Source organism: Xyrauchen texanus, chromosome 25 (assembly GCF_025860055.1).
Source record: "Xyrauchen texanus isolate HMW12.3.18 chromosome 25, RBS_HiC_50CHRs, whole genome shotgun sequence".
Lineage (NCBI taxonomy): Eukaryota > Metazoa > Chordata > Actinopteri > Cypriniformes > Catostomidae > Xyrauchen > Xyrauchen texanus.
This window is the reverse complement of record NC_068300.1, coordinates 29,548,400-29,560,815: the sequence shown is the minus strand read 5'-3', so window position 1 is coordinate 29,560,815 and position 12,416 is coordinate 29,548,400. Positions and strand designations below refer to the sequence as shown.

At 37.9% G+C, this 12,416-nt stretch overlaps 1 protein-coding gene and 1 pseudogene across 1 annotated transcript in view; both read right to left on the bottom strand.

Moving 5' to 3' along the window:
- The window catches only part of cables2b (Cdk5 and Abl enzyme substrate 2b), a 42,960-nt gene extending 35,860 nt beyond the window's left edge, over positions 1-7,100 (bottom strand). Inside the window, exon 1 of the mRNA XM_052092109.1 lies at positions 6,610-7,100. Within this exon, the coding sequence (XP_051948069.1) occupies positions 6,610-7,100 (491 nt within the window). The remainder of the gene's footprint in view (positions 1-6,609) is intronic.
- Positions 7,101-10,182: 3,082 nt separating this feature from the next.
- Positions 10,183-12,416, bottom strand: part of LOC127618433 (cerebral cavernous malformations 2 protein-like) — a 27,051-nt pseudogene continuing 24,817 nt past the window's right edge.

The window sequence follows — 12,416 nt, the reverse complement described above, 5'->3', positions numbered from 1 at the left end:
ATAAAAAAGGAAAATATCAATTAAACTAATATCATAAATACCGTCTGCTAATATGCACATATCTCGTTTAAACAGCCACACAACTTGATCAGATCCAGCATCCTATTGAGCACTCATTTATTTACCTCTAAATCACGTATTCTAACAGACTCTCATCAATTGTTCCCTGAAACTTTTAACTTTCTTTTCTTATGATGAAAGGCAAATATCAATAAAACTTCTATTACCGTTAGCAAATATGCACAAATTCATGAACCTCATGAAAATCTAGCGCTTTCTCCCCATCGAGCGCTCATCTAATTTCTTCTTCTGAAGCGTGTGTGTATTCCATCAGCAAGAATCAAAACTTCAGGATCAGGATAAAAAGTTCCTCTTACTCACAAATCATGATGGCCAGTAGTCACAATCTAATCAGGCGATCCAGGCTGTTTAAACTATCAGGAGATTGCTGCTCCTCGATGGATCTGCACGAGCGTGTGAGTGCAACCAAAGTCTTTCTAGCAAGTCAGTCCACTGTCGGCCATGTTTGGAATGCTGTCATTTACTATATTAAATTGTGTGATATATATAGGCATTGCATCGGCCTATCGGCCACCATTCTCTCTGGATATCAGCATCGGCCTTTAAAAACCCATATCAGTCAACCACTAATTAGCATCCTTCACTCTGAAGGACCTTTTCCTGGAGCTTCTCTGGTTCACATTGTGATTATGCCATGGGTGCTATTGACATAAGAGCATGAGCCAACCCAAGGTCAGTCTGCAAACAATTGCACTTCCCTAACATGACTACCTGCAGCAGCATTACAAGTCCAGTTCTTTACTCTCATGGTCAGACTTCCCTGTTGGTTATGGGGAAGCAACTGTTTCGACTATCAGGTGTAGTGATGGTAGATACAATGCTTTACAATTTAAAGGTTAACTGCACTGGTTAAGTGTGCAATTACAGTTCCACTAGCATCACCAAATAGAACTGCAAGAATAATGCCACCAGTCTTCCATTAGTTGCCCAAACAGATGGTCTTGCCCCCAAGCTCACGCCATTATCAATGTTGCTACGTTGGGCTGCTCAGACAATCAGCAATGTTTGATAGCACCAAAGAGCCACAGTGTTTACAATATCTAGGGAAATCAAACTACCAATGGTTTACTTCAAGTTGTCTCTGTATTAAGCTGGGAAAGGAGACAGTGTTTTAACATAAAAGATTTACTCTTCAGCTTGTGTCTAAGCTTCAAATATGCCTTTAAAACTTGCACATGTGGGTGCTTTATGTGACACAGTAGGGTATTTAAGGTTGAAGATTCATATGTTTAGTAGAGAGAACGTTTCAAGTAGAGAAAAACTGATATTCACTGTTTTTGAAGTTACAACAGGAAAGTTTGTTAAAATGTTAACACAAGGGATAGGCATTTTCATAGTCAAGACTGTAGTCAAGTACCCTAAGCCAGAATTATTTTTTACCAGATTACACGTATGTGATATTTATTATTTGTTTTATTTACAAATGTATCCCAAAAACAGTTTCAAAATAAGAGAACTTCAAAAATCGATGCTTTTCTTTTTGGAAAAATTAAATAAACTAATGCGTTAACTATTAAGTTATTTTATTAACTATGCATTAATAAAAAATGATTTTCAAATATTTGCTTTCAACATACATAGAAACCAATACTGGTGGCAATGCACATATCTGAGTCTACATAAACGCTATTGCATTTTTTGTATTTTTTTAATTTCACATGTTATTATTCAGAAAAACAAGTGGTAAGAGTTGGCTTTTTGTTCCACATTCCTAGTTAACACTTACTTAACTTTAGTTTGCCTTAAACCAAGGTAAAACCAAAATCATCCCAGTGCTGTGGCTCTTGTGCAGGCTCCCAAATCTCCTTTATTTATAAATTGCATACTAGCTCTGTTTTGGGCAACTACAGTATGTATAGAGTTTAAAGCCTCAAAGCATTCTGAGGAGGCATGAGGCTGAGAGTTTGGCAAGCACAAACAAGCTCCTACCTGTTGGACAGTTCAGACTATTTTATGTAATTTCAATGTAAATGCATATTGAACAGAACATGTATGTAACAACATGTAATGATATGGGGATTTTTGTGCACTATATCAAGAACTCTTGACATTTAAAACAAGCTAGTTCATTCTCTGTAGCCTTTATTATTCTCCAGCGAGGAGGCCGCTCATTGCCTCAGGCCTTCAGAGACCCTTTAAAGGGTTGAGATATGACAGAATGTCTTAAGTTTTAATCTCTGCAGGTATTGTGTGTATAAAGCATGTGTGCAGTGCTAGAATTCAGCACTGACTGACCTCAAAGCTCTAACTGATAAAGCCAAGCAAATGTCTGCATTGACTGACACTTTGGCTTGAATCTACTTGTCACAATGCGCCCTTTATGAAGAAAGGGGAATGGTATGGGTGGAAGATTTAGTCAAAGGAATAGAGACCTCCTATTGCTCAACAGCCCACTAAGTTTCTTGAATTCTTCATTTTTGAGAGATAAACCAACCTAATATAAAAAAAACTCCATGCACATATGGCCATTTTTAGGCAAAGTTTGTTTGGGTGTGAAGTCGTCTGAATTCCAGAAAGAGTTTTGTTCACTCTGTGGTCTACGAGCGTTTAGAGCAGTGGTCGGGAACCTATGGCTCGCGAGCCACAAGTGGCTCTTTGCTAAAAATCAAGTGGCTCGCTGGGTCTCTCACCATTCACCAATACATGATCGTTTAAAACTTTCTAGAGATACTTTTCCAACAGAAAGTGTGAGTGTGATTGCAAAGCTTGAAGTCAATGACACTGTTTTGGTTTCCTTTCTTCCGAACTTTACAGCCTACTTCTGGTGAACAAGGATTGAAATGAATATTTTCATTTCAATGTGAATTTTGCTGTCATTTTGCCACTGTGGAAGGCAACCTGAAAGACTTGTCGGAGAGATATATAACAAGAAATTAGACACAAAGAGCGTTTGACGAAACGTGATTATATTTTGAAGACCAGACGAAAGAAAATGTCGGAGTGACACATGACAAGAAATGCTTCTTAAATTTTTAAGAATAGACAAAAGAAAAGCCGTCAATGCTCGTGTCTGATTCACAGCTCAGAGGCGTGCAAGGGCCATGTCTCGTGAAAAAAGTGCATGTAAAGAGTTATCACTCCTTTTATTTGTTTCATTCAACTGAAAACTGTTTGCAAGAATAATGGAGTCTATGAGAATGCTGCAAATGATCTCCGATCATCTCGTAAGGTACTGCATGTTCAGTTCGCTCTTACATATTGTGAACGCAACTCTGCATGTTCAGTAGTATTTACAGGTATCTTTGTATTAAATAAACAAAGACAAAAATGATTAAATCATAGAGTAATACAAGACACCTTCGCCTTGAACCTAAAACTGATTTTAATATTTTTTCTTTAGGCAGCATAAATATGACCAAAACGGAATAAAAAACACATTTGATATGAACACACATTTGGAAGCATTTTTTTGGGAACACAATAATTTTTTAGGCTTATGTTTTATGATTATTATTATAATTATCTTTACATTTATAATTGTCTTAAGTTCTTAAGTTGTAAGCTAGTAATTTTCATCTGTTGCCGCATACTGATACTTGCGTGATGGCAAATGGAGCAGTTGGAGATGGTAAATGTTTGGATTTGGGGAGGTGGTTAAATATATATAAGATTTTTTTATCACTTCGTCATTTGTATTGCTTTTTCGTTTCGTTTAAAGTGCAATTTGAATTTAGAAATGTCTTTTGTTCAAGTTTTACCTGTTTCAATAAATACATTTAATTTTAAAGCAAAATCTATAAGGCAAAAATATTCACAGACCTTGGGGATTGACCATATCAATCGGATATTCTGAAAATTGGAACTCGCCCAGCCCAAAATGGAAGTAACAGTTTTCATGAAGTAAAATTAAGTAATTTTATGGAGACCCACACAAACACGTGTACAAAAAACAATGGTTTCCTTAGTGAAAAAAGGTTCCCGACCCCTGGTTTAGAGAGAATGAAAACATACTCTTTCAAATGCATTTGTGCCCCTTGAACATTTAAAAGTCAAGCAGATAAAATCTTTGTTGGCGGTTTGTCATGTCAGCCTCATTTTATACAATCTGTACTATTAGTAGTTTGAAAATGCAGAATTCATAAAAATATATATTTTTTAAACTATATTTTCAAAATATTAGGAGTCGGAAAGGATATTGGAGGAAAACTGGAAAGAGGAGTGTTTCAAACCAGCAAAAACCAGTGAGCAAATATCCACAGAAGGCTCATGTATTGTAAATCGTGGGGTATATTTAAAGGGCATACAATACACACACTGATTGGACAGATGGCTCGCTCAAAACCACCAAATTTAAAGCAAATATTCCGGGTTCAATACAAGCTAAATTCAATCGACATTAGAAAATAAATTTCGACTCGTCTCTCCTTTTCTTTAAAAAGTGGCAAATTCATGGGGCCTGGGTAGCTCAGCGAGTATTGGCACTGACAACCACCCCTGGAGTCACGAGTTCAAATCCAGGGTGTGCTGAGTGACTCCAGCCAGGGCTCCTAAGCAACCATATTGGCCCGGTTGCTAAGGAGGGTAGAGTCACATGGGGTAACCGCCTCGTGGTCACAATTAGTGTTTCCCGCTCTCAATGGGGCACGTGGTAAGTTGTGCATGGATCGCGGAGAGTAGTATGAGCCTCCACATGCAGAGTCTTCGCGGTGTCATGCACAACGAGCCACATGAGATGCGTGGATTGACTGTCTCAGAAGCGGAGGCAACTGAGACTTGTCCTCTGCTACCAGGATTGAGGTGAGTAACTGTGCACCATGATGACCTAGTAAGCAGTGGGAATTAGGCATTCCAAAATTGGGGAGAAATGCTATAAAAAAAAGTGGTAAAATCTGGGTTACTGTGACTCACAATGGAAGTGAATGGGGGCCAATCCGTAAACGTTAAAATGCTCACTGTTTCAGAAGTATAGTCACAAGACAATATGCGTGATAACATGATTTTAGTGTGATAAAATCACCTACTAACCTTTTCTATGCAAAGATATAGCCAATTTCACAGTTCCATTTCCATGACAATGTAACACTGTAAACCCTAAAACCCTTAAAACAACCCTAAAAATGACGATTTAAACAACTTTACATCTCAAATAACACATGAGTTTTAACAGAAAAATTTATGAAGTGTTTTTATAAAATCTTATAGCTTCAAATTTCAGTATTTAAACTCTCCAAAAATGTGTCCCATTTACTTCCATTGTAGGTGCCTCACTATAACCTTGATTTTTGCTTCTTCTTTTTTTTTTTTTTTTTTAAGAAAAAGAGGAACTATTTGAGTTGTGTGTGTGTGTGTGTGTGTGTGGTAATCAACATTCTGCCACAAATGCTGTCAACTGAGCTTAACTTGTATTGAACCAGAATATTCCTTTAATACTTTACACACAAAAATAGTTTTAGTCATTTTACATATGTAGTTCTTAGAAATGTCTAATAATAAACGGGTGATGATGAAGTGAGAAGAATGATGAGGTTGGCAACTTTAAGCTGAAGCCATGTCTTGTGTAAACATTTCCAAGTTCTCATCATATCATTAGCCGGACTGATGGTATTCTCTTACTTAACATGCAGGTTGGGGAAAAATCTGTGAAAAAACTCACTGCCCTTTGAGCAAGGGGCTGTTCACACAGAACACAACCTTGTGTTTAAAAAAGGCTAGATGCTGCGCAACAAATATTACAGAAAGCTGATGTCTCGGGACATGTTTTTAACAGTTTTACTTTCATTGGAGGTTACCACTGTGGAGAAGAGTGGAGCTAATGTTTAGGTTGAGGTTCGGTACATTACTACAGAAAATCTGTGTGTATTTCTTTTCTCATCAAGCAAATACTGAGGGATCATAAGTATAATGAACGTTTAGGGATCTGTAAAATCACATCAGCTCCATACTTTTTATACAGTACAAAAAGATGCTGAAAAATCAGAGAGACTAGGCACAACCTTCAACAACGTCCATCTAGTTGTGCATGTTTACATTGAATAACTATTTCAGAACCAGCACAGACAGCCACAAAAACGTGTTAAGTGAACAGCCCCTAAGTCATGTTTTGTCCATGCAAGGGGTAACACTTTACATTATGTGTCCATGTTATTGTAGTACTATTAAATTACATAAATGTGTTATTATTAAGTACTCCAGTATCTAATAACACATTAACTACAACAGTATTACTCAGTACTTACATAGTAACTACACAGTAACAAGAACACTAAGGTAAACTTTGAACAAGAAATGCTTGAAAATGTCTTTGAATCGTTTCAAAAACTAAACTAAACTAAACTACTAGATAAACTTGTCAAGTAAAACAGCTGAGCTGAGCACAGGGAAGTTAAGAAGGAGATAAGAGACCGTTTCTAGCCTGATAACGGTGACATTTAGCTGTCAAAGGTGATAGTGGTTTTCAAATGCGCTTATTATGCCCATAAAATGCTGTCTGGAACGCAAACTCATTACTGACTGCCTCTGAGAAGTTCATGCAAAGTAGCAGAATGCATCAAACTGAAAGCTCTAAAGTGAAACCTCTCCAGAACCCACCGTGGTCGAGAATCCAGCGAAGAGCTGAAACTATGCACAGACAGCAGCGTCGGTGACTTCCGCGGTCCCAGCGGAGTGGGCTGCAGACTGCACGGGGAGAGGAGATTTCCCTGCGAGGAGAACGAGCTTTCCCTCTCCAGAAACACCTCGGTGCTCCCAACGTTACCGAACTCAGAATCCGACGGGAGAACCAGAATGGGTGGGACGTTGAGCAGCTCGAGTCTAGGCACAGAGAGGCTGTTAAAGGTCCCATCGTTGCTCGCCGCAGCGGACAGTTCTCTCACAGCCGCGCCGATGTCAGCGCACTGGAACTCGGCATCACCGCGGACCGCATTATTTCGCACTGGTCGTCCGTCCAGGGATATATTAGTGAGAAATAAAAGCGCTGCTTGTCTCCTTCGTGAATCTTTACTTTTTCGCAGATGCTCTCTGTGCAGTTTGCCTGAGCATAGGGTCAGAGTGCTCTGCGTTCCGCACGCATCAGCCGCCATTCTCAAGTGTAACACCTTCACTGATGCTCTGCCCTCTACCCTCGCCGCGACACCATCGGACACGCCCACTCGAATCTGATTGGTGTAGAGTACAGGCTTTTAGTAAATAGAAAGAGCGTGCGTGGATTTCATTGGCTGAATAGCCTTTGTCATGACACGTTTAAAAGAATTGCACAGATAAGAGGAGCACAACCAGCACTGCGAAAAGGAAGAGAGAGAGAGAGAGAGAGAGAGATAGCTTATTAACGTTAAAGTTAAGCTTATAAAGAGTTAAAGGCTTATTTTATTTTATATTGTATAGTGCATATTTTTATTATAGTTTTTGTTTTATTTTATTCATTACCTGGCACCTTATTGTAATTCTGTTTTCATTGTTATTTGTTACTATTTTATTAGTATTATTTGTCTTGTCATTAACTGTTTTGTGTATTAATACTTTGGCAATATTGGATGTAAACACAATCATGCCAATAAAGTTTCATGCATTACTGAGTGTCATTCACATGTGTGCAGATGCATCAACACTACCGTGTAACAAAACGAAAGTGTCCTTTCAACCCACATGGAAACATTTGGGGTATATTAATGGGTCATATCATGATAAATAAAGTCTCCCTTGATCTTTTGAGATAAAAAGATTTCACTGTACTATAGAAACATACTGTAACTTTCAGAACTCAATCATTTTAAATCTATGGGTCTAAGAGAGAATGGAATTGTTCACAAAAGACTAAATTACGACAGGACACACATTTTAAATGAGATAATACAACAACAAAAAAAAAGAGATCAAATGAAATTTAAGATATCGCAGTATATACAGTATGGCCACATTTTACTTTAGTAGATCTTGCATTATTATAGGTCTACATTTATTATAAACAGCACTGTCAAGTATCTGTGAGTCCTTGTTAGATTAATAAAATTATCTAAGTGTGAGAGAAGGTTTAACTTTAATCTTAAGCCTGTCTCGCCCTGTTCTTCTCTGCCCAGTCTCATTACATAATGAAGGATTAGCCTGACAGTGTATGTGCCATTTTGATAACCTCAATACTGGGTGCGGTGCCCATCTACCATAAGAGGGCAGGGATGGGAAGGGCATTGGATTGTGGCAAGGTGACCGCTGGAAAGAATGTCACTGCATGAGTTTTTCATGACTTATTCTCCCTGCGGACCAGAGCGGCATTTCCATTATCCAGGGGATTAATGCGCACTGGATAATAAATAAATGAATAAAAAATCCTATCTTTATCACCATCATCATCTTCCACTTTTTATTGTTTTCTGCTTTGATGTCTTTGTAATCTTTTCTCCAAATACTTGATCATTTTACTGCTTCTGTTCTTTCTGGCTCTCCCTCACTGTGTTGGCGCTCCTATTTGGAATGAATTCATAGAGAACAAGAAATAACCAAACATAGCATGCAAATAATATACAGATTTACAGATGCAAATTGTATGCAAAAAGCCCATTAATCATTAACAGCAACTCAGTAGCCAAATAAACTGCACAGACATATAAATGTTTAACTAGTTTAAGGACATGTGCTAATAAAACAGTAGTCATCCCAAAAACTATCTGGACACTTTTAAGAACTTAAGTAACATTTAAATATGAATGTATTTCATTGTATTGCATAACAAAATATCACACCATGTGGCATCTGCAAACAAATGATGTTAGAGCTTTAAGAATTTACTTCACTTTTCTTATCCATTTATGCAATTAGGTGTGTGTACTTACTGGTCAAAGTTTCAAGAACCAGCTGAAAACACACCTGTTCTGCGAGCACTTAACCAACCCACACTAATTGCACTTACTACTGCATTTAACCTGCAGTAAAATAAAATAATAATTAATTAAAAAAAATATTGAAAGATGCAGATTCCCGCTGTTTTGGCGGCACGAGGGGGACCTACACAATATTAGGCACAGGGTTTTAATGTTGTGGTTGGTCGTTTTATATACATATATACAGTTGTGGCCAAAAATATTGGCACCCTTGGTAAATATGAGAAAAGAAGGATGTGAAAAGTATATCCTTATTGTTTATCCTTTTGGTCTTTCATTCAAAATATTCACAAGTGCCAAGATAACAGCTTAGAGTCATCTCCTAAACTAAACTACTTGATAAACTTGTCAAGTAAAACAGCTGAGCACAGTGAAGTTAAGAAGGAGATACGAGACAGTTTCTAGCCTGATAACGGTGACATTTAGCTGTCAAAGGTGATGATGGTTTTCAAATGCATTTATTATGCCAAAAAAAAAAATGCTGTCTAGAAAGCAAAATTATTATGAGACTGCCTTTGAGAATTTCACGAAAAGTAGCATGCATAATGAGGTTGGAGAACACCTGACAAGTGATCTGAGACCATTCCTCCATACAGAATCTCTCCATATCCTTCACCCACAGGATTTTAGGCCAGGGGACTGGGATGGCCATGGCAGAACCTTGATTTTGTGGTGAGTGAACCATTTTTGTGGTGATTTTTATGTTTGTTTTGTCCCATTGTCCTGCTGGAAGATCCAACCACAGACTATTGTAAGCTTTCTGGCAGAGGCAATCAGGTTTTGATTGACAGGTCAATTGAATCCATGATGCCATGTATCCGAACAAGATGTCCAGGACCTCTGGCATAAAAACAGCCCCACATCATAAGATCCACCACCATATTTAACTGTGGGCATGAGGTACTTTTCCATATGGGTCCCTCTAATTTGTGCACCAAACTCTGGTGTTTACTGACAAACAGCTCTGTTTTTATAACTGACTATAAAACCCGGTCCCATTTGAAGTTTCAGTAGTGTCTGGCAAACTGAAGATGCTTGAGTTTGTTGTTGGAAGAGAGCAGAGACTTTTTTCTTGAAACCCTCCCAAACAACTTGTTGTGATGTAGGTGATGTCTGATTGGAATCTTGGAGACTTTCTAACCCCAAGACCCAACTATTTCCCGCAATTCTCCAGCTGTGAACCTTGGAGAAATTTTGGCCACCTGAACCATCCTCCTCACCATGCATGGGGACAATATAGACACGTCCTCTTCCAAGCCGATTCTTAAGATCTCCAGTTGATTGGCATTTCTTAATTATTGCCATTGATGGTGGAAATGGCCATTTGCAGTGCTTTAGATATTTTCTTTAAGGCACTTCCCAATTCAGTGTTATTTATCTCTACATCTTCTTTTGTTTTTAGTTTTAAGAGGTAATAATCCTCTTCCTCTATGTCTCCATTCCCCTCCTCAAAGCCCAAGGCCTCAATGTCATGTGTGATGTCATTGATTCTGCGGTTGAAGTCCTGGGAGTCGGTGGGCACTGATCAGCCGTCATAGCCGCGGACTGCTGTGGCACATATGTTGCTCATGCTCTGCTTGATCTGCCCGAAACTGTCTGTCAAAATACCACAATCTCTCTGATCCCAATGTCCTCCAAAATTGTCTCGAAGACTCCTACATCCTTATCTGGAATATAGGGTCTCATGCCTGGTCACATGGGAGAGGAAATATGTCAGAATTAGTTTTTTCAACATACTGCATTTGTTGGGTTGCTATTGTAATAAATGATAGTTCACCCAAAAATGAAAACTGAGTCATTATTTACTCATCCACATGTCATTCCAAACACTTTGACTTTCTTTCTTCAGTGAAACCAAAAAGAAGATGCAATGCAGGATTTTAGCCTCAGACACTGTTCACTTTCATTGTATGGAAAACAAGATGCAATTAAAGTGACAGGTGACTGAGGCTGTAAGTACCTGTAACATTCAACCTAACGTCTCCTTTTGTGTTACTTGGAAGAAGAAAATCATACAGGTTTGGAACAACATAGGGGTGAGTAAATAAGAGCAGAATTTTCATGAACAATCCCATTAAGTCGTACTAACAAAAGTAATTTGCAAATGTTATTCTTTTTTATTTCTAAATAAAAAATAGATTTCAATACTTGATTAGAACAATTCTATGAATCATTTACCACATAATGGGATTAGCTGCTTAATTTATACAAAACAAATACAAATGGCTCCCAAGCTGTTTATGAGATCTTTAGAACAGATCAACACATTAAACTGCTTTTTCCTGTGAGAACACGGCAGCTTGCAAATGATGTAGTGACCCGTTTCAGCACTGCCACTCTATTCTAAAAATGGACACTAACAACACTGAATTCTGATTACATTCAAAATCCAGTCCAGCATTGAGCTGACTCAGTCTTTTGCATACGTGTCAGGTTAGATGAGTGTAAAGTCAGCAGAGGTTTAAGTAGCTTTGTGAAAGTAGTATGTAATTGTGTCTGTGTTGTGCACAACTGATGTGAATTAAAGCTGAAGAAAATAATTCCTACGCCTTCAGCGCCACCGAACTGAATTGCAAAAATAAACATATTTCTTTCATAAACAAATGTCTAATTACGCTATCTACTAAGTCTGTCATTGATCAAACAAACAGTCCCACCACACACACGTCAGCTTTATCTATAGCAATCCCTGACAAGCTCCCTTCAGAAGAATTACATTGACAGAGTGATTAACTGGGACAATTTGTTTCACATTGGACATTTATTATACAATAAATTGTTCAATTTCTGTGTAATTTTGAGGGGATTTTGAAAGTTTCTTCTTCCCTTGCTTAATATGCAGAGACAAACAAGTAAACCTTACGTAAGTACTCTGTGGCTCTATTAAAACATTGCTCAGATGATTTGATCATCATGTCCAGCTTAACATAGCAACATTGGATCAACCAATGGCTTGATTTGGGGGCAGGACTATCTGTTTGTCGACTAATGAAAGACAGGGAGAGTATTCAGGGAAACCTGTTTGAAAGCAGACATTATTTTTGCAATTCTGTTTTGGCATAGTTACCACACTTCATCTCTGATGAGTAATTTTCCAAATAAGTACAGTATTTGTGAAAAATAAGTAACGTTGCAGAGATATTTATAGTCCATTGGTTTGAATCATGATCATAGACATTTATAGTCTAGGATTGTGTTTCTATTCCAACAGTAACTGGTGTAAGTAATGAGATTTGTCATTTCTGTCATGCTGTGGAAGTGTGATGTTGTTGAGAGGGCTGTTACATCACAATTTCACATTATGACTTGCTCTGGAGCAAACCAGGTGCTCATGAATATTTTTTAGACTGAATGTTACTCTAATTCCTCTAATGAGCTAATGATAGACACCAGTTACACAAACCCTGAATACAATGCCAAATCTAATAAATATGTTGCTGAATAAAACTATTTATTTGCTATTGTATGACCACAGCATGATATACGTATATATGCTATCGTAACTTTTGCATTCTATTTTAGTCC